Source organism: Temnothorax nylanderi, unplaced genomic scaffold, assembly GCF_030848795.1.
Source record: "Temnothorax nylanderi isolate EJ_2023f unplaced genomic scaffold, tnyl_v1.0 TNYL_tig0319_pilon, whole genome shotgun sequence".
NCBI lineage: Eukaryota > Metazoa > Arthropoda > Insecta > Hymenoptera > Formicidae > Temnothorax > Temnothorax nylanderi.
This window is the reverse complement of record NW_027249381.1, coordinates 188,181-214,602: the sequence shown is the minus strand read 5'-3', so window position 1 is coordinate 214,602 and position 26,422 is coordinate 188,181. Positions and strand designations below refer to the sequence as shown.

General features: G+C 39.0%; 2 protein-coding genes and 1 long non-coding RNA gene across 6 annotated transcripts in view; 1 reads left to right on the top strand and 2 right to left on the bottom strand.

Moving 5' to 3' along the window:
• Positions 1-3,031: 3,031 nt before the first annotated feature.
• LOC139781163 (uncharacterized) lies at positions 3,032-4,321 on the top strand. The gene is made up of 3 exons (XM_071720001.1): positions 3,032-3,508; positions 3,661-4,000; positions 4,080-4,321. The coding sequence occupies exons 1-3, from the start codon at positions 3,086-3,088 to the stop codon at positions 4,316-4,318; spliced, it is 1,002 nt and encodes a 333-aa protein (XP_071576102.1). The 5' UTR covers positions 3,032-3,085; the 3' UTR covers positions 4,319-4,321.
• The window catches only part of LOC139781160 (juvenile hormone esterase-like), a 44,552-nt gene continuing 21,645 nt past the window's right edge, over positions 3,516-26,422 (bottom strand). For 2 of the 3 annotated variants that reach the window (XM_071719997.1, XM_071719999.1), the window contains exons 2-5: positions 24,716-24,867; positions 11,251-11,539; positions 6,361-6,547; positions 3,516-3,627 (exon numbers count right to left, since the gene is read on the bottom strand). In XM_071719997.1, the coding sequence (XP_071576098.1) occupies positions 3,531-3,627; positions 6,361-6,547; positions 11,251-11,539; positions 24,716-24,856 (714 nt within the window). In that variant the 5' untranslated portion in view covers positions 24,857-24,867 and the 3' untranslated portion in view covers positions 3,516-3,530. Of the gene's footprint in view, positions 3,628-6,360; positions 6,548-11,250; positions 11,540-24,715; positions 24,868-25,125; positions 25,851-26,422 lie in introns of those variants that run through there. The other variant, XM_071719998.1, reaches the window with a different exon arrangement.
• LOC139781164 (uncharacterized) lies at positions 16,718-24,706 on the bottom strand. 2 transcript variants are annotated; one of them, XR_011720444.1, is made up of 4 exons: positions 18,892-24,706; positions 18,589-18,786; positions 18,257-18,400; positions 16,718-18,153 (listed from the first exon to the last, which is right to left on the bottom strand). It is a non-coding gene; the product is annotated as an uncharacterized lncRNA (long non-coding RNA). The 2 variants fall into 2 exon arrangements; XR_011720443.1 differs by having other exon boundaries at positions 18,589-24,706.

Here is a 26,422-nt window from a genome sequence, read left to right as displayed (position 1 = left end):
ATACGCACACTCGGTCTGAGTGGCGCCATCCGGCGCTGTATCGACCACGCGGATTGAGGCGATCGTGATCGATATCTCGCGCTACACATCCGTCGACTTGAGAGCGACCGTGGCGCTTGTCGCGACTTCCGCCCACAGACCGCTCGTGTATCCACGACCGTGATTCCCGTGATTTTTGTAACGCACGATTATTCGGCAAATATATCTGTCAGTAGTGAAATATCGTTGTACCGATCTATCTCCTCTCGCCCGCGATTGATCTCCCCTCTCGATCCCGACGTATCCTTATCATAACTTTTTTGTGTATAAATATATATAAGTCTAATATTTTTTTTCTTATACCTAAAGGATGTAGCTACATTATAAAGTACTATACAATATTATAAAATATTGCTAACATTTTTTTAAAAATTAGTATTTGAAAAGTGTGACAACCCGCCCCGGTCTCCCCTACGTAGTTTGACAAATATATTTATTAATTATAAACAATTCGAAGAGACTACAAAATTTTTTAACTTTACTACAAAGCTCTACAAACAAAATACAATTAACTACAAAAGAGCTTTTTTATTTTATAATATGTTGATGTATCATATGATGTTAGCCGACAACTGACACTTTAAATATTTAATTAAAAATTAATTATGGACTAACAAATAAAAATAAATGCACTACAATAATCTACAAACAAAATACAATCGATTCCACACCTATTTTTTTAATTTTATAATACATATCGGCTAGTTTTATGGTCTACAATTAAATAACTAATTAAGAAATAATTATGAACTAACAAACGAAAATGAATGCATTACAATAATCTACAAACGAAATACAATCGATTTCAAACCTAATTTAAAAAAAAAGTGTCAGTCGTCGGCTAACATCATACGAATTCCCATCTCTTCCTGTCTCCTTGCTATCTCTTCCCGAATACCAGATGACCGACGTATAGTTGGCAAACTAATTAAAAATTATGTATAATTATTTTTTCCAATCGTTTGGAAATTATTTGGAGAAATTTGGAAAAATATTTTTAGAAAACCATACAATAATTAAAAATTAATTAAAATTAATTAAGCGTATAGTTGGCAGACATTGTCTAAAATTTTTTTTTCTTATCCAATTGCTCCAGAATTATTTGGATAAAGTGTCGAAATATATTTTATTATTTGGAAAACTACTTATCCATTTTAATAAAAATTAATTAACAAGTAAACGATATCAGAAATAAGTTGGTGCTGGAAGTTCTATTTTTATTTTTTAATAAATAATACCTCAAACGATTGTTCTTTAATTGCTTCTTCAGAATCAAGAATTGCTCCTCTTTTAAAATTAATATTTTTTAAAATTGTTCCGTAATTTCATCCGTCGCGATCGTGGATCAATATCGCACACGCAGCGCTATCTCTTAGCCGCCCTCGGAGCGAGATGACTTCGCGCCGCACCCTCGTCACCCTCAGACCGTGAGGGCTCTCTCGCGACACAGTATCGATCTCGTCACGCCTGAATCGCGTGATCCCGAAGAAAACCGATTGGCTGACGCGAGTGTCGTATGCCCGAGGATTCCCGAAACGGGACCGCGAGAGTTCCGGTCTCTTCAGTAGTAGTAGTAGTAGATCAGACGACGACGTTACACGCGGTAGCATATTCTCCGCTGTGCACACGTTAAGTATCGCGCGGTTGTGCACCCAGATACTCGTCTTCTCGTTTCACGCGGCCGTACAACCCGTCGTGCATACGCTACTCAAGTCGCGCCTCCGTGCGCCCGCAAGATTATCGACACGCTTGGTCGGTGGATAATTTGAGGCTCAGTGCGCGTATCTCATCGCGTTACTCTGCGCTCGCTCAAACATCGCCTCTCTGCGAACATTGTAAACCTCAGTGCGCGTTACTGGTGCATCTTATGCACACGCGTATACGCTGCTCCAGCAGTTGGAGTACGCTCATAGATCACCGTAGCAGTTCGCTACCAGCAGACATTCAAAGTTATCACGTGATTCGTTGCTCGCGCGCCTACCGGCATCACGTGTACACCGCGCGTAATTTTCACCATACAGGTGACTACACAATACATTGACTAACGCGCCCGTTGTAAAGGCGCTTTCAAATAAAACTTGTATTGTACTGACTGACTATTAAAGATTTGTGTCTGTCTCCACGAAACTCAAGTGTCTTATTCTAACTGCACGTCGGATCCCTGTCGGGGTCGAACTCGGCATCTTTCGCTAATTGGCGAACCGGAGTTACGCCCGGAAACCATAATTCGCCAACAATCATCAAGATATCACAAGCTAAATATATATTGAAAAAGTTACCAAGTTTTCCTTGAATATCTCAAAAAGTATTATATATTATATAAAAGTATTATATAGAAAGATGGTACAATAAAAAATAGGGGTTTTTATTAAAAAAATTTGACTTAGGCCCTATTGGGCTCAATACAGGCCCTGGATCCAAAATCCAATAAGATCGTCTATTGGCCCCCTTCAAACCTTTCAACTTTTATCTGAAACACTTTTCCAATAAACCATGCCGTCAATTGACACTTAACGAAAATTAACACAATAACATTTAAACGACACCCAACGATAAAGGGATCATGGCGACACTGATTAAATCGACATAAACATTAAAGGTTAACACTCTGTAAACACCAAACCAACATCCAACGATGAGGATCAATCTCCAACCTACACTAAACATTGAGGCTTAATCCCCAACCTACACTTATCATTGAGAATAAACTCCCAATGGTAATTATACAGTTTAGGGGCCTCACCTCCGATTTTGATGAACTTAGGCTTAATCGACGCGTTTTTGCTCAAAACGACCAAATCTGGCAGAAAAAAGTGTCGCTCTGCCCCGCGACGCGAGATATTAAACGTTAAAGTTGACAGGAATCAGGTTATGATTCCTGTCATACCGACGCCATGTAGCAAGACTGAACATGCCCTGCGGCCACATACGCATGCTCAGTGGCCGCACGCGCATGCTCAGTGGCCGCACGCGCATGCAAAACTGCGCCAATTTTAAATATGTATTTTATAAAACAAATGAAGCGCGACAATGTTGTTACTGTCAGATGCCACGAAATTGCACGCCACGTCGCCACGCAATGTTAGGGCTGATAGAATTCGGACATTTGACATATAGTCAGGATAAGTTAATAGATTTTTTAATTGAGCATGGTGTCCTAACAGCTACAATTAAATGTAGTGAATGTGGTAGCGATATTAATATTGATAAAGAAACATTAATGTACCGATGTAGAAAACGGTACTACGTAAAAAATGAGCACAAGAAACGTGTCTCGAAGCAGTGCAATTTTAAGAAAAGTGGCAAAGCTGGTACTTGGTTCGGGAAAAGTCATCTTGACGTGGCAACAATATGCAAACTTGTTGCCTGTTTTTTAATGTTGAGACATCCACGTCAAGATGACACACAAGATGAAACTGGCGTTTCATCGCCGACCACGATTGTTGACTGGTTCAATTTTTGCCGAGAGGTAATTATATTTTAATATATTTTCATAAATACACACACACACACACACACACACACACACACACACACACACACACACACACACACACACACACACACATGTAAAATGTATGAAACAAAATATTAATAATATAATATTATTTCTTTCTGCAGGTCTGTGTGTTCTGGGCTGAAAAACATAGTGAGAAACTTGGTGGCCCAGGATGCACAGTAGAAATCGATGAAGCAAAAATTGGAAAAAGAAAATACAATCGTGGTCGGCTCATAACAGGTCACTGGATTTTCGGAGGATATGAGCGAGGCACAAAGAAGATTTTTATCGTGCCAGTACAGGATCGAACTGAAAAGACACTTCTGGCGTGTATTAAGGAGTGGATATTGCCAGGTACTACCATCGTGTCAGATTGTTGGAAGTCTTATAATTGTTTGAACAATGAAGGCTTCCAACATCTGACAGTAAACCACTCCTACAACTTCGTCGATCCTGAAACTGGTGAGAACTTTTTGCCATAGTTAACTATATTATTATTGTTTATTTGTATATTGTTCTAATACATTTTTTAAATCTACAGGCACGCATACGCAGCATATAGAGCGTGTTTGGAGAGAGGTTCGCGGAAATATCCCAAGGTACGGAACCAGGGAGGATCACCTCCTTGGATATTTGTGCGAATATCTCTTCAAACGCGCCTATAGCCGCTTGGAACGTATAGAAATCTTCTTTGATGTCATCGCAGAATTATATCCTCCGACATCCACTTTTGAGGACCAGCCAGAAGCATCTGACGAACCAAGTACCAGCACTGCTTAGAGATACGTTTTTTGTGCTCATTTTTTACGTAGTACCGTTTTCTACATCGGTACATTAATGTTTTTTATCAATATTGATGTCATTACCGCATTCACTACATTTAATTGTAAATGTTAGAACACCATGCTGGATTAATAAATCTAATAGCTTATCCTGACAATATGTTACATACCTAAACTCTATTATACCTAACATTATTGCGTGGCGTGCGTTATGTCTTGGTCAAAGTTTTGACTGGTCAATTCTGCGGAATGACTGGTCAATCATGCAGAATAAACGTCTTAATTCAAGCATGCAGTTAGGTATCACGCTGGGAGTTTGTTTAGTTTTATTATGCGGGGGAACGTGTATAAACAGTACACAAATAATCAAGCGTCTTCATTCAAGCAGTTAGGTTTCACGCTGGGAGTTTTGTTTAGATTTATTATGCGGGGGAAGGGGCTTCGCCGCAGGCTACTTCTATGTAAAAATCACAACTTCTATAAAGCAGGGCATATACACACGTGTGTGTGCCCTGCTTTAACAAAAATCACAATTTCTATAAAGCAGGGCATACACACGTGTGTGTGTGCCCTGCTTTAACGGAAATCACAACTTCTATAAAGCAGGGCATACACACGTGTGTGTGTGTGTGTGTGTGTGTGTGTGTGCCCAGTACATGCGTGGGCGGGGAAATTTTGCTCCCCTGCACCCCCCTCCCCATGCATGTACTTTATAATTTCGCTTTACAACTTAGCATGTACTTTAAGTTGTAAAGCGAGTTCCACGCTTTCAACCACGGGGGGGTGCGGGGGGGCCGAAGGCCCCCCCTCGCACCGCCTCGTCTGTGTGTGTGTCCACGCGAAACGAGGTGCCACATGGGTTCATGACGCGCTTTACAACTTAAAGTACATGCTAAGTTGTAAAACGAAATTATAAAGTACATGCATGGAAAGGGGGGTGCAGGGGAGCAAAATCCCTTCGCCCACGCATGTACTTAAACGAGCTTGTAAAGCGCGTCATGAACCCATGTGGCACCTCGTTTCGCGTGGACACACACACACACACAGACGAGGCGGTGCGAGGGGGGGCCTTCGGCCCCCCCCGCACCCCCCGTGGTTGAAAGCGTGGAACTCGCTTTACAACTTAAAGTACATGCTAAGTTGTAAAGCGAAATTATAAAGTACATGCATGGGGAGGGGGGGTGCCTTCCCCCGCATAAAACTAAACAAACTCCCAGCGTGATACCTAACTGCTTGAATTAAGACGCTTGATTATTCCGCATGATTGACCAGTCATCATATTTAAAATTGGCGCAGTTTTGCATGCGCGTGCGGCCACTGAGCATGCGTATGTGGCCGCAGGGCATGTTCAGTCTTGCTACATGGCGTCGGTATGACAGGAATCATAACCTGATTCCTGTCAACTTTAACGTTTAATATCTCGCGTCGCGGGGCAGAGCGACACTTTTTTCTGCCAGATTCGGTCGTTTTGAGCAAAAACGCGTCGATTAAGCCTAAGTTCATCAAAATCGGAGGTGAGGCCCCTAAACTGTATAATTACCCTAAATTTAAGTGTTGACACTTAACTTTGATGACAAACACTAAACTTACGCCCAAATTTGAGTGTTAACCATCAAAGTTGAGTGTACTTTTTCATAAGGGTAGAGGTCCCATTGACCATATTGCGATTGCCAACAGCCCACTCACAGGGCTAGTCCAGTGGAAAAACTCTAGACACCGGTCGTTGTGAGTGGCTGTGGTCAATCGGACCCCTACTCTACCTGGAATATTAGTTAATATCTATTTATTTATTAAAGAAATAGATTTATTTATTTTGCTAACTCACAAAGAATCTTTTTATCTATATTTTATTCTAGAGAATATATTATAGCGACTAAATATTCCTGTTGAGAAAAAATTAAATTAAAATGGTTATATTATATATATAATAAATAATACATAATAAATTATATAATAAATTTGTGATTAATTTGTTTAAGGGTTTTTGAACATTATGTTCAAAGTAATAATGTATTTATAGATAAAGTGAGAGGATTTATACCTTTAGCTAACGGAGACAAAGTTATATAATGTACAATGGCTCCACCAGCGCTTTCGCCAAAGATAGTGATATTTGTTGGGTTTCCACCAAACTTTGATATATTTTTTTGGACCCATTGTAATGCCATAACCACATCCTTCAGACCTTGATTGCCTGTTGCTACTTTGTCATCGAGATTTAGGAAACCTGAAGAAATTATTAATATATCTTTCCTTTTTTGCAAAATCGGTTCATTTTAACTAAAAATGGTATATATTTACCCTTACAAATCCCCCTTCAATGACTTTCTCCTTCATATATATTGTAGAGGTTATCCTCCTGAGTAACCCTTACGAAAAAGTAGTACTAGCAATCAGTACTCACTACTGAGTGATCAGTACTTGTAGAATTGAGAGTATTAGTATGTTAATACTCATGAATACTGCAGAATGGTCAGTACTGTGTCTGTCAGTGGTTACAGTACTGGCAGTACTACAAGCAATAGTACTCATTAGTACTTCAAAGTATTGAAGTGGTCAGTACTTTATCAGATTAATATTCGGAGTACTATCATGATAGTACTGCCAGTATTGTAAGAACTAATAGGCACAGTACTGACCATTCTGCAATATTCATGAGTATTAACATACTAATACTGTCAATACTACGAGTACTGATCACTCAGTACTGAGTACTGATTGCTAGTACTACTTTTTCGTAACGTATCTTGGTAATACTAAATTAATAAAATACTAAATTAACACACTAAACTATCAATATGACGTTATTTTGATATTATCTTGACTTTTTGTTCTACTTGGATAGTACTGCGCAAGTACTGCGCCTGTACCACACGTTAGTATCCAACGAGTATTCGATAAGTACTAAAAGAGTACTGGAGGGAGTACTGGTGGGAGTACTGGGGGGAGTACTGGAGGGAGTACTGGAGGGAGTACTGAATGAGTATTGGATGAGTACTGGGAGGAGTACTGACGAAGTCAGTATGGTCGAATTTAGTAGTACTTTGAGTACTTATGTCTCCAGTACTTTCACCAATACTTTTTCCAGTATTAAAACCAGTACTACTTTTTTATAAGGGAACCTTCAGAAAGTTTTAGCCGTCGCTCGTTGTTTATTAAAAAGTTATGAACAAATATAACTAAGAAATAAAACAGTTTGTGTCAGTACTAAGATAAGTAATTTGCTGATATGTGTGTATAGACAGTACCCATGTAGGCGGGGGAGGAGCTAAAACCTTCTGAAGATTACTCAGGAGAACGGTCTTACACACAGGTCTGGAAACTCGGACTGATTTTGGTGGTGGAGAATGGTCGTTTTAAGGGGGAAGCCTCATATAAAACGCTGAAAACAAGGCAATTTTCTGGAATTTTTTTTAAAGAGACATTAAAATGAAACTTATTGAAACTTGGGTAATGGTTTTAGCAACATTTGCAGATGTAAAAAAATATTTTTTCATTGCAAAATTCTTTATTTATAAGTAGCAACAAAGCCTATTCTCAAAGGCCGCGGCGCCAGATTTCACAATTGGTGTGCAGCATTGCGCCTACAATTAATCACTGAATCAAAAATACAAAAATTTTTTTACTTTTATTATAAGTTACCATTGTCGGTAAACCTATTTGTTCAGTAAAAAATACAAAATTAAAAAAATAACAGGACTTAGAAAAAAAATTCAATTTTTACGGAAAAATTTTGGCTTTAATTATGCAATAAAAGTTATTTAATTTGATAAAATAACTAAACAAGTAGGTTTACATACAATGGTATTTAGTTATCTACATGCATGCCAAAAAGCAAGTCGATTGGTCGAATAGTTTATGAGTAATCTTGCACACCAATTTGAAAAATATGGTTTTGAGAAAAACGCGTTTAAAGTTTCAAGTTCTCGGAGCGCGCGCTTTACTTGCGTAACGCTCAGGTATAAAATCGCCTATTTCAAGTTCGAATTTCGCTCTGGAACTTTGGGAATATATTCTAGAGATATTATACTAATGATTTATGCAATAAAAATTTTTTCGATTTTTTTGACCGGTTATATAAGGCTCCCCCCTTAAGCGAGGAAGAATTTAGTTCACGGCGTTGTCACCATGTATCGCTGTCATCGCAAAGTATAGATGGTAACCCATGGTAACACATGATAACAACCTTTTAATTGCTTTTAATTCAAGTGCATTTTTGAGAATGACATGTGCTCCGTGGCTACGCTTTTTCTTCTTCGAATTCGTGGCTACGCGAACGATTAGTTACTGAAAGGTCGACCGTGGTTCGATCCCGGCCTTCATCGGCCTCATCCCGGCCGTGTATTCCTCGATTAAGAGGAGGATTTTCTGTTAAGGGAATAAGAGTTTAAGAAGAGGTTCCTCGTTTAAGAGGAAGGGTATTTTAGTGGATTTCGGTGAATTAAATTTTTCGGAATAATGACGAATTCTTGTGTAGTTTCAAACTGCAAAACAGGATATAAATCTCTAAAAGTAAAACGGTCAACTTTTAAAGTCCCCAAAAAAATAAATTTACTTAAAAAGTGGCAAACAGCGATCCCAGGCAATATAAAATTAAAATCATCCCATTACGTGTGTGAGAAACACTTTGAAGAACGATACATAAACATCAGACAGTGGCTTAAACGTGATTCGAATGGCAAAATTATTGCAGAGGTACGTTTTTCTTATTTATTTTATTATTTCTAACAAAACATACATATGATACAATGGTATATGAATTAATATATGGTATATACATATGTTACATATAGTTGCACAATGAGAATGTATTTCTTATTTATTTTTACCGTCGCGTTATTATTATATCAAAATTAATAATATTCTGGCCTTCGATCATGTTTCTTGACGATAGTGATGCATGGGTATACTCACACAAAGTGTCCAAACAAAGTGTCAACATTTCTCATGTCAAATCAACAAAAATAATAATTTTTTTACATTACCCATATAAGCTAATGCTAATACTGTCGACGTGGCGGCGATGTTTGTTATGCTACGCTAGCGCCCCTCTTCCCGCGGTGGATGTTTTCTTTCCCAATATGTGAAGGAGAAGGTCATTGAGGGGAAGTTCGTAAGGGTAAATATTTCCCCTAGGACGTTTCCCTTGTCAGTATGAGTACTATTTATTCAGTAAGTCTTGAACTTTTTTTTAATACCCTGATAAACATCGTGAGATTCGATAATATATCTTTGAATCTCTCAACTCGTCGGCTCGTGTATAAATACACGGTCTGTGTTTCTTGATATCCCAGACAACACGCATGTCCAAAAACAGGATATAGATGTCTAAAAGACATCTTTTAGATGTCTTACGAAAAGATGGCTAAAAGACGTCTAAAAGATGTCTTATGTCCCAATTTTGGACATGGTGCTGTCTGGGATACTTTTATCGATTTATCTCATATCTAATTAGTATGCGTAAAACTGTTTTTATATTGCGACATAAATGTAAGCAGAAATTCTGGTAATTCTATAGGAAAGCAGTAAAGTGACTATCTATTGTAAGCGATTCATTTACTAGGTGCGCAACTAAGTTTCCGGGTTTCACACATAGATGGCACCAATAACACATGTACTCGACTTACATGTCTGAAGTTGTCTGAAGTTATAGCTTGGACATCTGTTAACAATAACCAATCGTTATATAAACACATATCGCAACGCAAAAATATTTTTTCTAACAACGGAGATGTCGAGTTTTGTGCCAAATAAACAGCATTTGCGGGAAGCTTTGCTTTTCTGCTTTAACTTGAAAAAAAAATGCAGCTGAAGCACGTCGTTTGCTTGAGGAGGCCTACGGCGAACATGCACCATCGAAAACTACCTGTGAAGATTGGTTTAAACGCTTCAGAAGTGGCGATTTTGAGACTGAGGACAAGGAGCGCTCCGGAAGACCAAAAACAATTGAGGACGCCGATCTGCAAGCGTTATTGGATGAAGATGATACGCAAACACAAGATCAACTTGCGGAGGCATTAAACATGACTCACCAAGGTATTTCCAAACGTTTACATGCCATGGGAAAAATTCAAAAGGAAGGAAAATGGGTGCCGCATGAGTTGACTGAGAGACAGATGGAAAATCGAAGAGCCACTTCCGAAATTTTGCTTTTGCGGCATGAAAGAAAGAGTTTTCTTCATCGAATTGTTACTGGCGATGAGAAGTGGATATATTTAGAGAATCCCAAACGCAAAAAATCGTGGCTTTCACCTGGTGAAGACTCAACATCGACGGCACGGCCAAATCGTTTTGGAAAGAAGACAATGCTCTGCGTTTGGTGGGACCAGAAAGGAATCGTGTACTATGAGCTGCTGAAACCGGGCGAAACTGTCAATGGGCATCGCTACCGACAACAACTGATCAATTTAAACCATACATTGCTCGAAAAACGGCCAGAATGGGACACGAGACACGAACGAGTGATATTGCAGCACGACAACGCTCCGTGCCATCGCAGTTCCATCGTCCAAGACTCCATCAAAACGCTGAAATGGGATCTGCTACCGCACCCGCCGTATTCGCCAGACCTGGCGCCTTCCGATTATCACTTGTTCCGGTCGATGGCGCATGGCTTGGCTGGGCTACACTTGACCAATTTCGAAGAAGTGCAAAATTGGTTGGATGAATGGTTTCGGTCCAAAGACGCGTCGTTTTATTGTCGCGGTATTCATGTATTGCCAGAGAGATGGCGAAAATGTATAGCTAGCGAGGGACGATACTTTGAATAAACCATTTTTTGTATTTCTCTTGAAATTTTCCATTTTTTATTGATCAAAAAAACCCGGAAACTTAGTTGCGCACCTAGTAAAACAAAAATCTAAAATGTTTAAGAAAAAAATAGGAGCGTGTGATATGCAATGATTTATAGATCGAATTTGAGTAACTTACCAAGAACACCTAATCTATAATTTAAAGTAACCAGCACCACATCTTTTTGGACGATATAATCAGGACCATATATGATTGCATTGCCACTTCCCGTAAAAAAACCGCCCCCGTGTATCCATACCATCACAGCCCGTTTCTCCGCAGGGTTAAGATCCGTGGTATATACGTTAAGATACAAACAATCTTCATCGCCAACTATTTCACGGCTAAAGATATCGAGTTGAACAGCAACGTTTCCATATTTAAAAGCATCTCTGTCGCCAGACCATGGTTCCGGCGGTACCGGGTCCTAAATAAAAAATTGTTTTTAAATAATGAGCTAACTTAATATGTGAACAATATGTAAAAGAATCAAGAAACACGAGCCAAGTATACTCTTCCGAAACATCCTTTAATATGAGCAAAATGCTACAGCCTATTCTTTGGTAATTATGCATATTAGCGGCGACCTCTCACCGATTTCAAGCTTGACATATATATGTTATCAAGGTCATTCTCCTGACTTTTAAAAGATTTTAGCCGTCGCTTGTTGTTTATTAAAAAGTAATTGACAAAAGAACTTTCATAAATAAAACATAATTTTCGTTTGCTTATATAGAAACAACATATGCGTAAGCGGGGGTTCCTGTGTATATCAACGAACGCAAATTACGATTTATTTATGAATCTTCTTTTGTTAATAACTTTTTAATAAACAACGAAGTTCTGACCCTCCTCCGCCCATCCGAGAAAAAAATGGGTATAATATGGTTAGATGTAACGATATATTATTAGATATGAAAAGATATAATTTTATATGAATTTTATATGATTATTATATATAATCAGATCCGAAATTTGGCGCAATATGATCATATCTTTATGTAATCATATTCGAATTGATCTTATATATGACAACAGATCTGTCATATAGAGTCCTAGATAATAGAGAAGCGACATTGAGGAAATGGTCTGATTGGCTAACTAAATCACGTGGTTCAGCGACGTATTGTTTCTTTTACTACGGTAAAATAAATAAGATTTAATGTTTATAATATACAGATATAGACGGTCTGTTTCTTGCAAACTCGGGAAAAAAGCATTACATCTGACCAGATCAAATTATATCTCAGCAGATCAAACTTTATCTGGTCAAATATGCTCAGATATGACTTCTCATGTCTGCGCAGATCTGATTATATATGTTCATATATAACTATGTATGAGGTGTAATCTGGCTTTCAACGGCTCAGATCGGACCATATCTGCTCCAATCGAACCATATCTGTGATTAGATCTGACTGTATCTGTTTAGATATAATCATATCTATACTCGAATGCGATCCAAAATACATTACCTCTGACCATATCTGTCTATATATCTATAAGTCGAACTGAGATTGTGTTTGATCGAAAACTGTTCAGGTCTGACGATATCTGGCCATGTTTAACTGTAATAAATTAAATGTTCGATGATCGATATTCGTCTAGTGTGATATTTTAATATATAAATATAAATTTATTTACACAAATTAAAGATATTTAATTAAATATCTTTGATATAATTATATAAAAATAAATTATGATAAAGATATAATTTGCAGAAAATAAGTATTTTTTTATAAACAAAAAAATGTTAGTTATTTATTATAAAAGCATTTTCATCAATTCGCCTTATATCTAAAATACAAAAGACGATCACAGAAATATAAGTTATTTCGTACATTGTAACCCAGATAGCCAAGCGTGATTGAGCAAACTAATGCATTACATGTGTTTTCATATATTTGCTGTAAATTTGCTGACATCGAAATAGAACACGTTACAAATACAGCTACATGACTGCTTATACATGCAATCAGTTGACGCAATTTCAAGAGCAAACGGTCCGCAATATTGGTACGTTATGTTGTCTACAACATGTCAGCAACATGACAGCAATGAATGATTCATCGTTCCATCTTGAGCATCATGATGCAAACATGACGGCAACAACACAGATTTCCATCCGTTATTGTGTATATGTCATCAAGCTATGAAGTTTTTAATTGTATCTCGTTGCTAACGAAGTGTTGACAATATGAAATTGCCACAAATCCCTTTAAAATTGCCCGCGGAAAACAGTTAAATACGAACTTTATATGGACCTTAATAAAATCTCCATTTAAATTTTATTTGATTTAAATTAATGCTGAATAACTGCATTAATATGGCTCATATTTGTTCTATATATAAAACTTAATTAAGAATATAAGAAGAAATGCCGATATACATTTCGATTAAAAATCTCGAACATATGAATACATGTCGTATATTCTTAATCGACGTGTATACTCGTACGTATGTTTCGTAGTATACAAAGTATATATACGTACTTCTTACAGTATCATTTCATCATCAAAATATTCGTATTTAATTTGGCTTAATAAGGATTTAATTAGCTAATATATTCAATTTAAATATTAATCTTATTGAAACCATATATGAAATTAATAAGTTGTACATTTTATTCAAATTTCATTAAATTCAAATAAAACTTTTATATGTTCTTAATATGTTGAATTCAAATAAGACCTTTATATGTTCTTAATAAGTTCTAAATCTAATTTAAATTTAATTAAATTCAAATAAGACCTTTATACGTTCTTAATGAGGCTTTTAAGGCACAGCGCGCGCGCACCTGGGGCTGGATCCTTGAATTTATTCGCAAGAAAAACGTATGCGGAAATTCTGCTCTTATAAAAAAGTTGCAAGTTGATTAACTAAAAGCCATGCGATCAACTTGCAACTTTTCTGTAAGAGTAGAATTTGCGCATACCTTTCTCTTGCGAATAAATTCAAAAATCCAGCCCCTGTTGTAGCTTGCCGAAATTTTGTGGTTTCAATCAACAGGCAATGTTTTTCAAACGTTTTGTAATATGTGTTTAAAACTGATTTTCAAATATTTTTCAAACGTTTAAAAAACATTGTCTGCTAATTAGGATAATAATGGGATTAGAGAATATGGTATCAACAGAGAATGAGTTATAAGATAAAAAAAAACGTTTATAAATTACAATTATTGTGTTTATATTGGTTTGCTTTAAATCCAGTGGTACAAAAAGAAGATAAGTAAACTTCTGATAAAATTAACGAAATGCGCAACACTTGCGCAGTAATCGAATACATAAAAACAAATATTAATCGCTAGCAACAAAAAGATTGATGCAGTTGCACAAAATATTAATCACCATAAAAACCAAGAATACAATTTGCTAGCTCAAAAGAATAAAAATAGAGACATTTTTTATATACTTAATCAAACTGAACCCTTATGGAAAAATACACTCAACTTTTGGTGTTAACCGTTAAAAAAACACCATAGAAAAACTCTTAAAGTTGGGTGTGATTTCGGACCAATTGAAGGTTAACCATCATTTGAAGGTTAATCTTCAATTGGCGGTCCGAAATCACACCCAACTTTAAGAGTTTTTCTTCGGATGATGGTTAACCTTCAAGTGATAGTTAACCTTCAATTAATGATTAATCCTTAAAAAATGACGGTATAAACCCTAAAAATATGAACCCTCAAATGAAAGTAACAAATATGGCGTTCCAATGAGAATCTCTTAAGGAGGGTGGTTAGTCAAATCAATTTGATAAGAATTAGTTCAATGGAGAATATTCGTCTATGGGAATCTGTCGTCCATATATGCCAAAGTTGAAGATAATCGTCTGCATGGTTGTCGAGTAATTAATAATTATTGAAGTTATACTCTTGTCTCTCTCTTATACACGGGCGACACAGCAAAATGTTACCTAACCTGTAATGTAACTCTCGAAAGCATATTAAAAATGATAATAATTTAGTGAAAATAGGTGCAAATAACTCTTTACATATTTAGGAAAAACTTTCTCGAAGACTTAAATGATTCGTCTTTATAGTTATCAAGAAATTGTAAAAATAAAAAAAACAGGACCACATTTATTATTTCCACATTTCAATGTGGATAATAACGTATTTGGGTTTCAATTGTACAAACAACTTTTTTTAAACCTTAAGAAACAGCAATTAAATGCATTCCACATATTTATTTGCTAAAATTCGTTTATTTCACGCGACGAAAATCTAACCTATATGCTTTCCCCCTGCCGCGCCGCCTGCCTCGCACCGAGAACTAACCAACCTCCTTAAGGACTCTGCTCGCTGAACCGGATTCCTCGCCTCGATCCTCCCTCTCGGACGCTAGCTGCCGCAGCTCTCCCTTTCCTGGCGGTGAGCTCTCCCTGGTGATCCGACTCTCGCTCGGTTAGTCTCCAGAACACGCGCCGCAACGATCAATCCGTCAAGAAAGAAATAACGGACTCGACACGTTCGAAGAAACGCAAGCAAGTGCGGCCATGACACCTAACGAGTGAGGAAGGAGGCGGGGACTCTTTGAGAGTGGCGACTCGCGCGTCGCGCCATCTAATGTGAAACGATCGGGCGTTGTAAAACGCGAAAAGAATTCGAGCGCAATATCTGAACAAATTATTTAATTTTTAATAAGTCCAATTATTAATATTTATTTTCATAATTGAACTTATTTTTTATTTTGATAAATGTAAATACAAATATCTTATTGTATTAATATTTAATATTAATAATTTAATTAGTTGCTTAATTTAACTTCTTGTTTAATAAATGAGCGGATGTAGTACTGAAAATGTACCTATTATATGATATTTTAATTTTCAAAATTGTCAAATTACAAACAGGAATTTTGTTGTGACTTTTACAGTTATAAAGTAACTATTTAATGGAAATGGAAGCCTAAAAAAATTAATATTGTAACGCAATTATTATAATGCTCAAATTATAAAATCTTTACATTATCCATGTCTGCCAATACAATATAATTTTTTATTCATATTGCATTCTATATAATGGCAATGTTATTATATATTTGACAGGCAAATCAAAATAGCTTTGAATCGATATCGAAATGATGAAATATCCATGTCTTAACAGAAAATACATAATTTGCCTGTTTTTCGATACATATATATTTAAAATGATTAAAAACCCACATAGCATGCATATCAAAAAGACGTCCCGAAGATATCCCGAGAAGATATCCTATCTCCTAAATATATCTTCGGGATATCTTCTGGACGTCTTTTTGATATGCATGCTATGTGGGAAGCCAATGACCTACATAACTAAAACTGAAATTATAAAATATATGTACGATGTAGACAGTATAAAATAATTAACATAATTAAACATGCAGATTTGTGGTTGATAATGACAAAATTCAATAATAAACCTATAACCTAACAGACTACAACGCAAGACTAACATAACTCGCAGGTTTATTAAAATCTTATGAATCACAATTTTTGATTAAATATGAATATATGATGGGTCAATGGGAACACTTTCAATTAAATAAAAATTTAATTTGGGTGTTAATTAAAATTTTATTTGTTTCAAATACAAATAAAATTTGAACTTAGAATGGTTAGATGCTTATTAAATATTAATATGATCCATATATGCGCCTGGACAAGTTAAATCCAATAGCAAGATCTTATTTAAATTTAATTTCGATCCAAATTTGGAACATATTTAAATTTAATTACTTTTATATTCAATATTTGGTTTTTATTTGAGTTTAATTTCGTTCATATAAATGACTAATATAAACCATATTTAAAACATATTTAACTCTTTTCCGCGGGTGATGCTGTCACGTTGCAATCAATTTGCTGTTAATAGAAATATAATTCATATGAGTTCAACCCGACAAGCATAATGCTGTCTCACCTTGTCCCGAGTTTGTCAAAATTAGTTGCATTAACGACAAGCTGCTTGTTGGCAACATGGCAGCAAACTCACAGCATTTGGCTATCTGGGAAGCTTATAGATGATAGATAAACAAAAGTGAAAAAATTCTCAATTTGATTATTATTTAATAGCTAGATTACATTAAAAATTTTTGTTGAAGTTATTTGGAGACTTGCATAGATAATTACCAAATTGAATAAGAATTATTAGATACTTTACATTTTTTACTTTAATTAATAAGAATTATTTAGGGCAAGTTCACCTAACGCCGGACGGCACCTAGCGCCGGACACGCCAATATCTATGCATCAAACGCGATCGTGTCGCTGCCGTGGCGGAAAGGTAGAGGAAGGTGAACGATAGTGACTATCGCTAAAAATATAGTCGATGATCTTTTAACATCATTTAAAGAAATGGGTTGCAATATGTCCGTAAAAATTCATTACTTTCATTCTTATTTTGGATTTTCTTCCTTCAAATTTAGGGGATGTTAGTGATGAACACGGTGAACGATTCCATCAGGACATTGCAGTTATGGAAAAAAGATACAATGGTAAATCGATGAAGGCTATTGTAACGAACAGCGAATTTTACCATGTCGCATGTTCGTGTCGCAAATGCGCATATTGTAAATAATGTCGACATTATTGTAAAATTATTAGTAAGGCGCCTGTTAAATATAGTGTAAAGTAGTATAAGTATTAGTTAAGGTATAACATAATTAAAGGAACGCGGAAATAACTAAATTACGATATAATTCGATCCTTTATTTAGCGTACAATATTCAAAATCCGGATCGGCACACGTTGCTCTCGGAAAATCACGCAATTTTCGGATGATTCTCACGCGACGCTCTCACGTATCCGCGTGAGCCCTACGGTCCCCTACCCCGGGACGCCACCGAACTGGGGGTATATATATAGGCCCTGTGAGCCGGCTTTATTCATTCTCATTCTCATTCTCATTCTCATTCTGATTCTCACATTCAGTTTTAGGCATCCTTCCTCTATCGGAATCGATATTCGAGAGTTCCGTGAGCCGAACGAACTTAGCCGCGAGAGCCTTCAGCGCCGAAAGAACTTAGCCGCGAGCGCGTTACTCTTTGAACTGTGCCTCTGTAAAAAGAAATGAAAGTGTGGTTAGCAATAAATTAGTGCACATATTGCCTAAATAATCTCGTTCTACTTACACCTCGGCGATTTTAAATCCGATACTCACCAGTCGAAGCGCGCCTCCCACAGGGCGTTCTCAATAGATCCTCGTTTCGATGCGCGCCTCTATCAGGGCGTTCTCGATAGTCCTTACCTAAGATGCGCGCCTCCCGCAAGGCGTTCTCTGAGTCCAGCCGTTCTTTCCTCGTTCCTGAAAGTATGAAATAAAATTAGATTATGGAATACCGACTATCGATTATACACATACAATTTTACACCGACACGAGGACACACGCACACAACTTGGCTTACGATATAAATACGAAGGAAGTCGAAATACACACATTAACCAGGAGTTGTTATTATCGTAAGCAATCATTAAGGTAAGTCTGTCTTTACCAATGGTACGCTCGAGGCGCTCCGGACAGGCCCACCAGTTGAAAAGGCTTCGGCGAGCCTACTATAAGACCGGAGATTTCGATCCGAGGATATTTCACCACGTTCCGTCACTGGGTGTAACAGCCGAGCCTGTCGGCGACGTTCATCACGCCTCCACTTCGCGACAACAGCCCCCGGCTGTCGTAGAGCGCCCGAAACCTAAAATAATTTGAGAAGAAATTTTAACTCAGAAAATTCGGATGATCCTTCGAGAGTGTAGCGCGACCCAAAACGCTAAACGAAATAAATCAGAGCCTCACTTACCTTCGCGCTCCGCTTAAAATATTTTAACGCCCGGATATTTAGTATCACGAAAACCCACTCCGACGTCCAGATCAAAAACCGGACGTGACACTATGCTTTCTGATTTTTGTTGGAACTTGACAAAAGAAGAAGCATCTGTATCATGTCATTCTAATCGTAAATCAAGAACAAGAAGACAAACATATATGTAAGCATAGAAATACACACGCACATTTACATTTCCATCTAAATGGATTTAAATATATATTTAAGCATCTTTAAGTTTTTTTTTATTAGTTTTTTATAAGTTAAAATATTTTTGATTTAATTTCAGGGATTTGTTACATTTGACATCAAATTTGAAACACCTCTGTACATGACCTATGTAAAAAATTCAAATATTTTATTTTCAAATCCGCCATAATAATTTGCCTTTTTTAATTTGTCAATTTTGATATTAAATTTATATTTACTAACGTAAAAAAACCTTATATATAAATTTTTTACATAAAATTTTGAACATTTTTTTTTATTACATCCGCCATATTAGCTCCGCCATTTTGAATTTATTAACTTTGACATAAGTTTAGTTTTCAACGACCTGACAAACCCTTAGGTTTGACTAACGTTATAAAAAAATATTTCATAGATCCTGTGACGTTGCAGTTTCGCTGCATCGTGGCAGCGCCCCGCCGCCGTCACAAGGCGCGGGTTTTCGATAATTATTCGTTTCGCGCCCGAGGACGGTTCACAGAGTCAGAGCGAGAGATCTCCAGGGGCATAATTATAATTGCGTTTCCGTATTTTGATCCTTTTTTTTGTTATTTTGTATTGATACGTGGCGCCTCACCGAGCTGAGACTGGAGTTCCTGAGGAGATGCAGCGGACCGTAAAATGCGGATTGAGTCAACCGAGAGGAATCGAGCCAGGATATCGATCGACGCGAGCGGACCGCGGCGAGATTCGCAGGCCGGCGGGCGCAAGGGAGCGCGGAAGGACACGCGCGTGGGGCATGATACGGCGAAGGACGGACCCGTAGAGGCAGGGCCCCGGGATGCCGGGGCGGAATGAACTTCGCCTGCCCTCCTCACCTGCAAAAAGGACTCCGGGGTGGCTGGCCAGCACTCCCGGACCGAAACCAAAAACACGGGGACGTTAGCGTCTCGTCCGCTACCGGGAAGGATCCCGGCGAAATCGTCATACGCGCGAGGAAATCTTAAGCGCCCTGCGGGAGCCGGAACTGTCGGCCCTGCGCAAGGATACGTCGCGAGCTTGCGGGCTCGCCCCTAATTGGTCCGCGCGTTAACGTCGAGCGGCTGCGTACGCCCGGGGTGGGGCGCGCAATCGATTCCGCCATCGAGCGAAATTTCGGGAGCACTCCTGGATCGTCCTCGACAGCCGAAACACGCGTGAAATAGTCAGTCGCGAAATACAGTTGATTTTCTTGGCGAATATCGGGACGATTCTCTTGGCGATTCTCCCGACCCTTGGGCGACGGCGAGAAGCTTTCGAGGGAGAGCAGAAGAACGGTGAGGTTGCCTCGGTAATATTCAGCATGTAAAGCCACGACACCGCTCCCCGGGTCGCGCTCTCGCTCGGGAATATTCGCGAATAATTAGCGTATTCGCCGACAAGGCGTATTTAGCGATCGATAGCGAGAGCGAGGGGCACCGGAATGGTCTCGTGGCCGTGGGATCGCGATCGGAATCTACGAACTCCTGGAGATCGCGGTAGGCGCGTCAATGACGACGTTCGATATCGCGAGTACGCCATTTCTCGCGTCCTTCGCGTTCACAACCGCGTGTCTCGTTGTGCGTAGTATTTCGCCCGGTCGAATCTTAGATTCCGCACGCGATATTAATTGCATCAGACGGTTATTCGCGTTGGTTTGATTGCGTACTTGCGATTCGCGTCCGGACACTTAGATTATCCTCGTGATATCGGCTGCGTTGAGATATTATTCGCGTTAGGATGTTGCTTGTCTTAAGATACCATTCGCGTCGACCTAATCTGGCGTCTCGTTATTACTCGCGATAATTCCGTAATTTTCTCGCGTTAATTCGAGTATTTCGCGTGATGCCGAGTGTCTCGGTGCATCATTTTTCGCGTTGGACGATCGCTGACGATCGCGGGTGTTGCGTTCGATCAGAATCACTTGCGTTAACCTCCGTTTCCTGCGTTAGGATAAATCGGTAATTTCGCGTTAATTATAGTATTGCTTGCGGTAATTCCGCATATTTCCTCGCGTTAGAATCGTGTTTCGCGTTACGTCGAGCGCCTCGGCGCCTTATTCTTCGCGTTAGGATATCCTCGGCGATATCACATCTTGCGCTCGTTCCCTCTTGCGTTGGGACGTTACTCGCGTTACGTTCGTTCTCTGCGTAGTTTAAGATTATTCCCTGCGTTAGTTTAAGATTATTCCCTGCGTTAGATTAAGATTATTACTTGCGTTAGATTAAGATTGTTTGGTAATCGTTTCGCGGCATTTCACGCTATTATTTCGCGTTCATCCCAGCTATGCCGTATTATTACCGGCGTAGTTTATATGACTTTGACGATCTTGTGAGTTTGAATCTCTCCTGATATTATTTTGCTTAATAACGACGCCTTCCGCGCGTTTACCAATTTCTTCATTCTCCGTGTTTTCTGGCGTCTGCGTTACTATCGTTTTGTTATTTGGAAATTGACGCCCGCGTTATCAACCGCGCCATCATTTTTCTTATTAGTGAATGCCATCATGGCCCTTGTTCTATTACATAATAAATGTTGCTCTTTATTTGTTACTGACTGAGTTAATAATTCACACGTCACCCCGCCAAGTACCGCGCTGCCCTCCATCAACCCCGCCCTGCTATTAGGTCGAGCTAGCCATTCCCTCGCACACCGACTTATTTCGTTTTGCGTCTCGTTTTTGGTTTCTCGCGATTTCGTGGACGCGAATTTACGCGTCTGGCGCCCAACATTAGAATCGTTTTGTGGAGTGTCGGAGGTGCGAGAGAATCACCGGAGAGGCCTACCATCCCGCTCTCCTTTCCCCTTTTGATCCGGCACACGCCCCGGACCGCTCCGGGAGTGAAAAAGTCGTGACAATCCTTAAGGGGGGAGACTCGTATCTTATGAAATTTTTTTGCATTTTTTTTTGCTTAAAGAATTTATTTACTATCTAAAGAACATATTCCCGAAGTATTAAAGCCAAAACACAACGCTAAAGGTCCCTGAGAAGTCATCAAAGTGATGAGCTCCAGATGTGCCGCGAGCAGGTAAATGAGCGCGCTGCGTGGACGCTGTACCTTTTGATTTATTGGCCAAATAAGTCTGCTGGTTAGTTCTTTGAACACTTGATGTACGGCCCTGGCATCGCAGACTGAGCTTTGAGAGCTATCCCTTATGAAAAAGTAGTACTGGTTTTAATACTGGAAAAAGTATTGGTGAAAGTACTGGAAACATAAGTACTCAAAGTACTACTAAATTCGACCATACTGACTTCGTCAGTACTCCTTCCCAGTACTCATCCAATACTCACACATTCAGTACTCCCTCCAGTACTCCCCCAGTACTCCCACCAGTACTCCCTCCAGTACTCCCTCCAGTACTCTTTTAGTACTTATCAAATAATCGTGAGATACTAACGTATGGTACAGGCGCAGTAGGGGAGAGTGGGCACCCTTGAACCACGTTTTTTCAAATCACATTAAAAATGTGAATTTAAAAATTTTAATAACTTTATTATAATATAAATGAGACTATTCGATGTTTAATATAATAAACTTTGTTTGTAAATGATTTAAGAAGTAAATTTTCAGAAATATTTTGCAAAAATAATGATATTTCGAAATGCTGCGTTTGTCACAGTGGACCCCACGCGTGGGGTCGATTGAACCATAGCGTAGGGTACACTGTGACATGTAATGTGAAAGGTAGGGTACCCTGTGACACGTAGAAGAGATCTGTTTAAATCCTGTTTATTACAAAAATCTTTGGTCAATTGAAAAACCAAGACTGTGCTAGAGAACCAATTTATCAATAATCTGTGCCTATTAGTTTCTTACAGTACTGGCAGTACTATCATGATAGTACTCCGAATATTAATCTGATAAAGTACTGACCACTTCAATACTTTGGAGTACTAATGAGTATTATTGCTTGTAGTACTGCCAGTACTGTAAGCACTGACAGACACAGTACCGACCATTCTGCAGTATTCATGAGTATTAACATACTAATACTCTCAATACTACGAGTACTGTTCACTCAGTACTAAGTACTGATTGCTAGTACTACTTTTTCGTAAGGGATAAGTATCTCGGAACACAACTTTTGTAGACCGAAAACTTTAAACGCGTTTTTTTCAAAACGTATTTTTTCGCGCGCCGGAGAATGTCACTCAAAATCTAATCAACCGATTGACTTGAAATTTTGCACAGATATTTGTCAACTTATTAGCATGAGCATGAACCTAAATATACATTAAAATTTTTATAATAAATATTATTTTTGGCCATTTGTTTATAAAAAAAATCGTTAAATTTTTTTAAAATTTCCTCTACTCAACGTCCTCTATTTTTCTATTTTATTTATGCTAAATTTAGGTTCATGCGCATCGGAGGATCATAATTTAACGAAAAAATTTTGGTTCGTTGATTTCAGTTTATTACAAGGACTTGGGCATTCTCCCGCGCAAAATCTAGACGACAACTTCGAGCAGCTGCAGCGCCGCCATTTTGTATTTTTTCTACTATAAAAAAATTTTTTCTTGTACATTTGATAGTCAACATTCTCATGCATTTTATTAGGATTCAATAAATACTCTGAGTTCTTTATAAAAAATTATCAAAGAAAGGGTCAAAGATACGAGTCTCCCCCCTTAAGGGGATGCTGGAGACAGGTCTGTTTTACCGCGATATTTTCAGACACAAATCTTTTGATTGATTTCACCGAATTAAAAATTTTTTGTCCAGAATTAAAGTATGGACGATAACGAAGACTGCAGACACCAATTGCGTATGAAAAACGAAAAGACATTAGAAAATTACAGTTTTATTTTCGATTCTGCGGTCGACTCATGACAACATTTGCTGCACATAAAAGTTTTAGACTGTGTACGTATACAAAAACCTTGCAGCAGTCACGGAAATACAATAAAGAAGAATCCTGTGCTTGCAGAAATGAGCTGCGAGCTTTAGCATAAAAGAAAAGTGCATTTGAAAATTTCATATGCACATGTTACGCGTCTCCCCGAATTTAGCCAAAAACATACGGATCAGTATAACGGGTAGCCCTAGAGCAGACGCTCTGTATGTACGTGTAAGAATCGGTGAGCACTTCTTTATCGACGCTGATCGAGTTCGCCTGCGCTCTGTATGTATGTGTAAGAATCGGTGAGCACTTCTTTATCGACGCTGATCGAGTTCGCCTGCGGCTCCAGCATCCCCTTAATAGCTATATGTAAATCGCAACTTTGACGCAATGGACTCTACGTTAATCATCAATATTTTCTTAACCATAAGCGACACAAAAAATTCCTTTTAAGGGCTGAAAGTCCTAACAACATACTTAATTTTGATTGCGATTAAACTTCTCCGATACGTCACATATCGTAGTTATAATATGCCAAAATACACTAAAATAGCCCATTTTTGCAACTTTAACTGCAAATATCTCAAAATTGTGACGTGATAGAGCAATTGGGCAAACGGGGTCGTTTTCTGCGTCCAAAAAACTATCAAAGGCTGCAAGGCTCGTTCTTGTGCTCGAAAAAAAGTGATTTTTTGTTGTACAGTGTTATAAACCAAGGTTGAAGTTAAATACTGTCTTTAAAAGTGCCCATAATAATATGTATAATCACCTTAAATCGGAGTTCGCCAATTGGGGGTTTTGCATATGGTATTCCACGGAAAGCAAAGTAGCGGCCGCCGTAGCCGTCTTCTTCAACAGTGCCGATCAATCTTCCTTCATGTATGTGCACATCCACTTTCTTATTGCCCATGATAGAAAAAACTGGAAAAACAATGTTGAAAAACCTACTATTATTCCAAAACACACGTCCTTTCTAAGTTTAATCTTTTAAGAAAAGCAAAATTTATTTTGCAGTGTAAATTATTGAAATTATTCTTATCATTTTTTCTTAATTATGTCAGAATTACAAGCAAAGATACAAATATCTATAAATTATCTATTAATTGTAGGAGAAACCGGAGCTATCTGTCTACGGAGGCTACGTGTCCACAGGGTAAATATACCGAATAAGGGACCTACCTCCGATGATCTTGACCTTGACATATGTTGTTGTGGCGGCCGAATCTTCATAGCGCCACGGAGCACCGCGCCGCGAAGCTACGCGCCTGGCGAGCCGCCGCTCGGGCACGCCGTACGGCCGAGCCGCCGCGCCTCCGCTAGGCGGCTAACGCCCGTGCCAGTTAGTCAGATCACACTGGGGAGCTATAAGAAGACCACCCGCTGAGAGAACTTCAGAACCTTCTCTCGACTTGAAACGCTTTTACAACGGGATATCAATCGAGATTACGGTCAGAAAACAGTTCCTACGGAACTATAGAGCGAGCTCCTTGAGGGCCTCTAAATCAGAGCGAGCTTCTTAGGCCTTTGCATAACGGGGTGTGCCCCGGGCCTCTGGTGACAGAGAGAGCTCCAGGCCTTCGGTTCCAAACTACATCACACTCGGCAAGCTGCCACGAAAGAGGAAGCAGCGTGGCTGTCCCAGCCACGGGCAACCGCCAGCTCCAAGGGCTCGGCCTTCCATCAAGCCAACGCCGGAGACGTTTCAACCACTTCTCGAAAAGAAAGTGGAATCTTTCCGAGAGTGACGTTAATCCCTCTTGACCTGTCGGGCCTGCCGGAACCACGCTCCTGGAAACATCGCCTGACGGAGTTAGGCCAAAAAAGAAGTGCCAGCAGACGCAGACCGTCTCCTTGCCACCCTCACTGGTGGTGTTCGATCCACCGAGTCCGCTGCCAAACACGCCCAAGCGGATGCCCAGAACTCCGGGCAAGGGCTTGATTCCTAAACGATACACTAGGATCAGCAGTCGGAGACGCTCCTTATTAATAGAGTTATTCGGAGAATAACTTCTCCTTGCATAGCGTATCCGGAGACAATACACTCCGGGCACCTTGCACACGTGCTTCGCACGTCGCCCCGCATCTCGCGGGGCCCCCAAAACAAACCAAAAATTATTCGCAGGTTCTCCTCAGGCGTCACTGGATCACAATATAAATTGTGGGGCTGAGACCGTAAGTACTGACATACCCACAAAGTGGTGACCCCGACGTGATCCAGTATGACGAATCCGACCGAGGGAACCAGTGAAATGGCGAATCTGAACGAAGAGCGTGCGCAGATCAACCGCATAGCTTTAAAGGTATTCCCTTTCTGGGCAGATGAACCGGAGCTATGGTTTGCACAATTAAGAGGGCAATTTATGCTTGGAGGCATTACACAGGACAGCACCAAGTACGCTTACGTGTTGTCGCACATCGATACGAAACATGCCAAAGAAATTAAAGACTTAATCGCGAAATCTCCGGAAGCCGATAA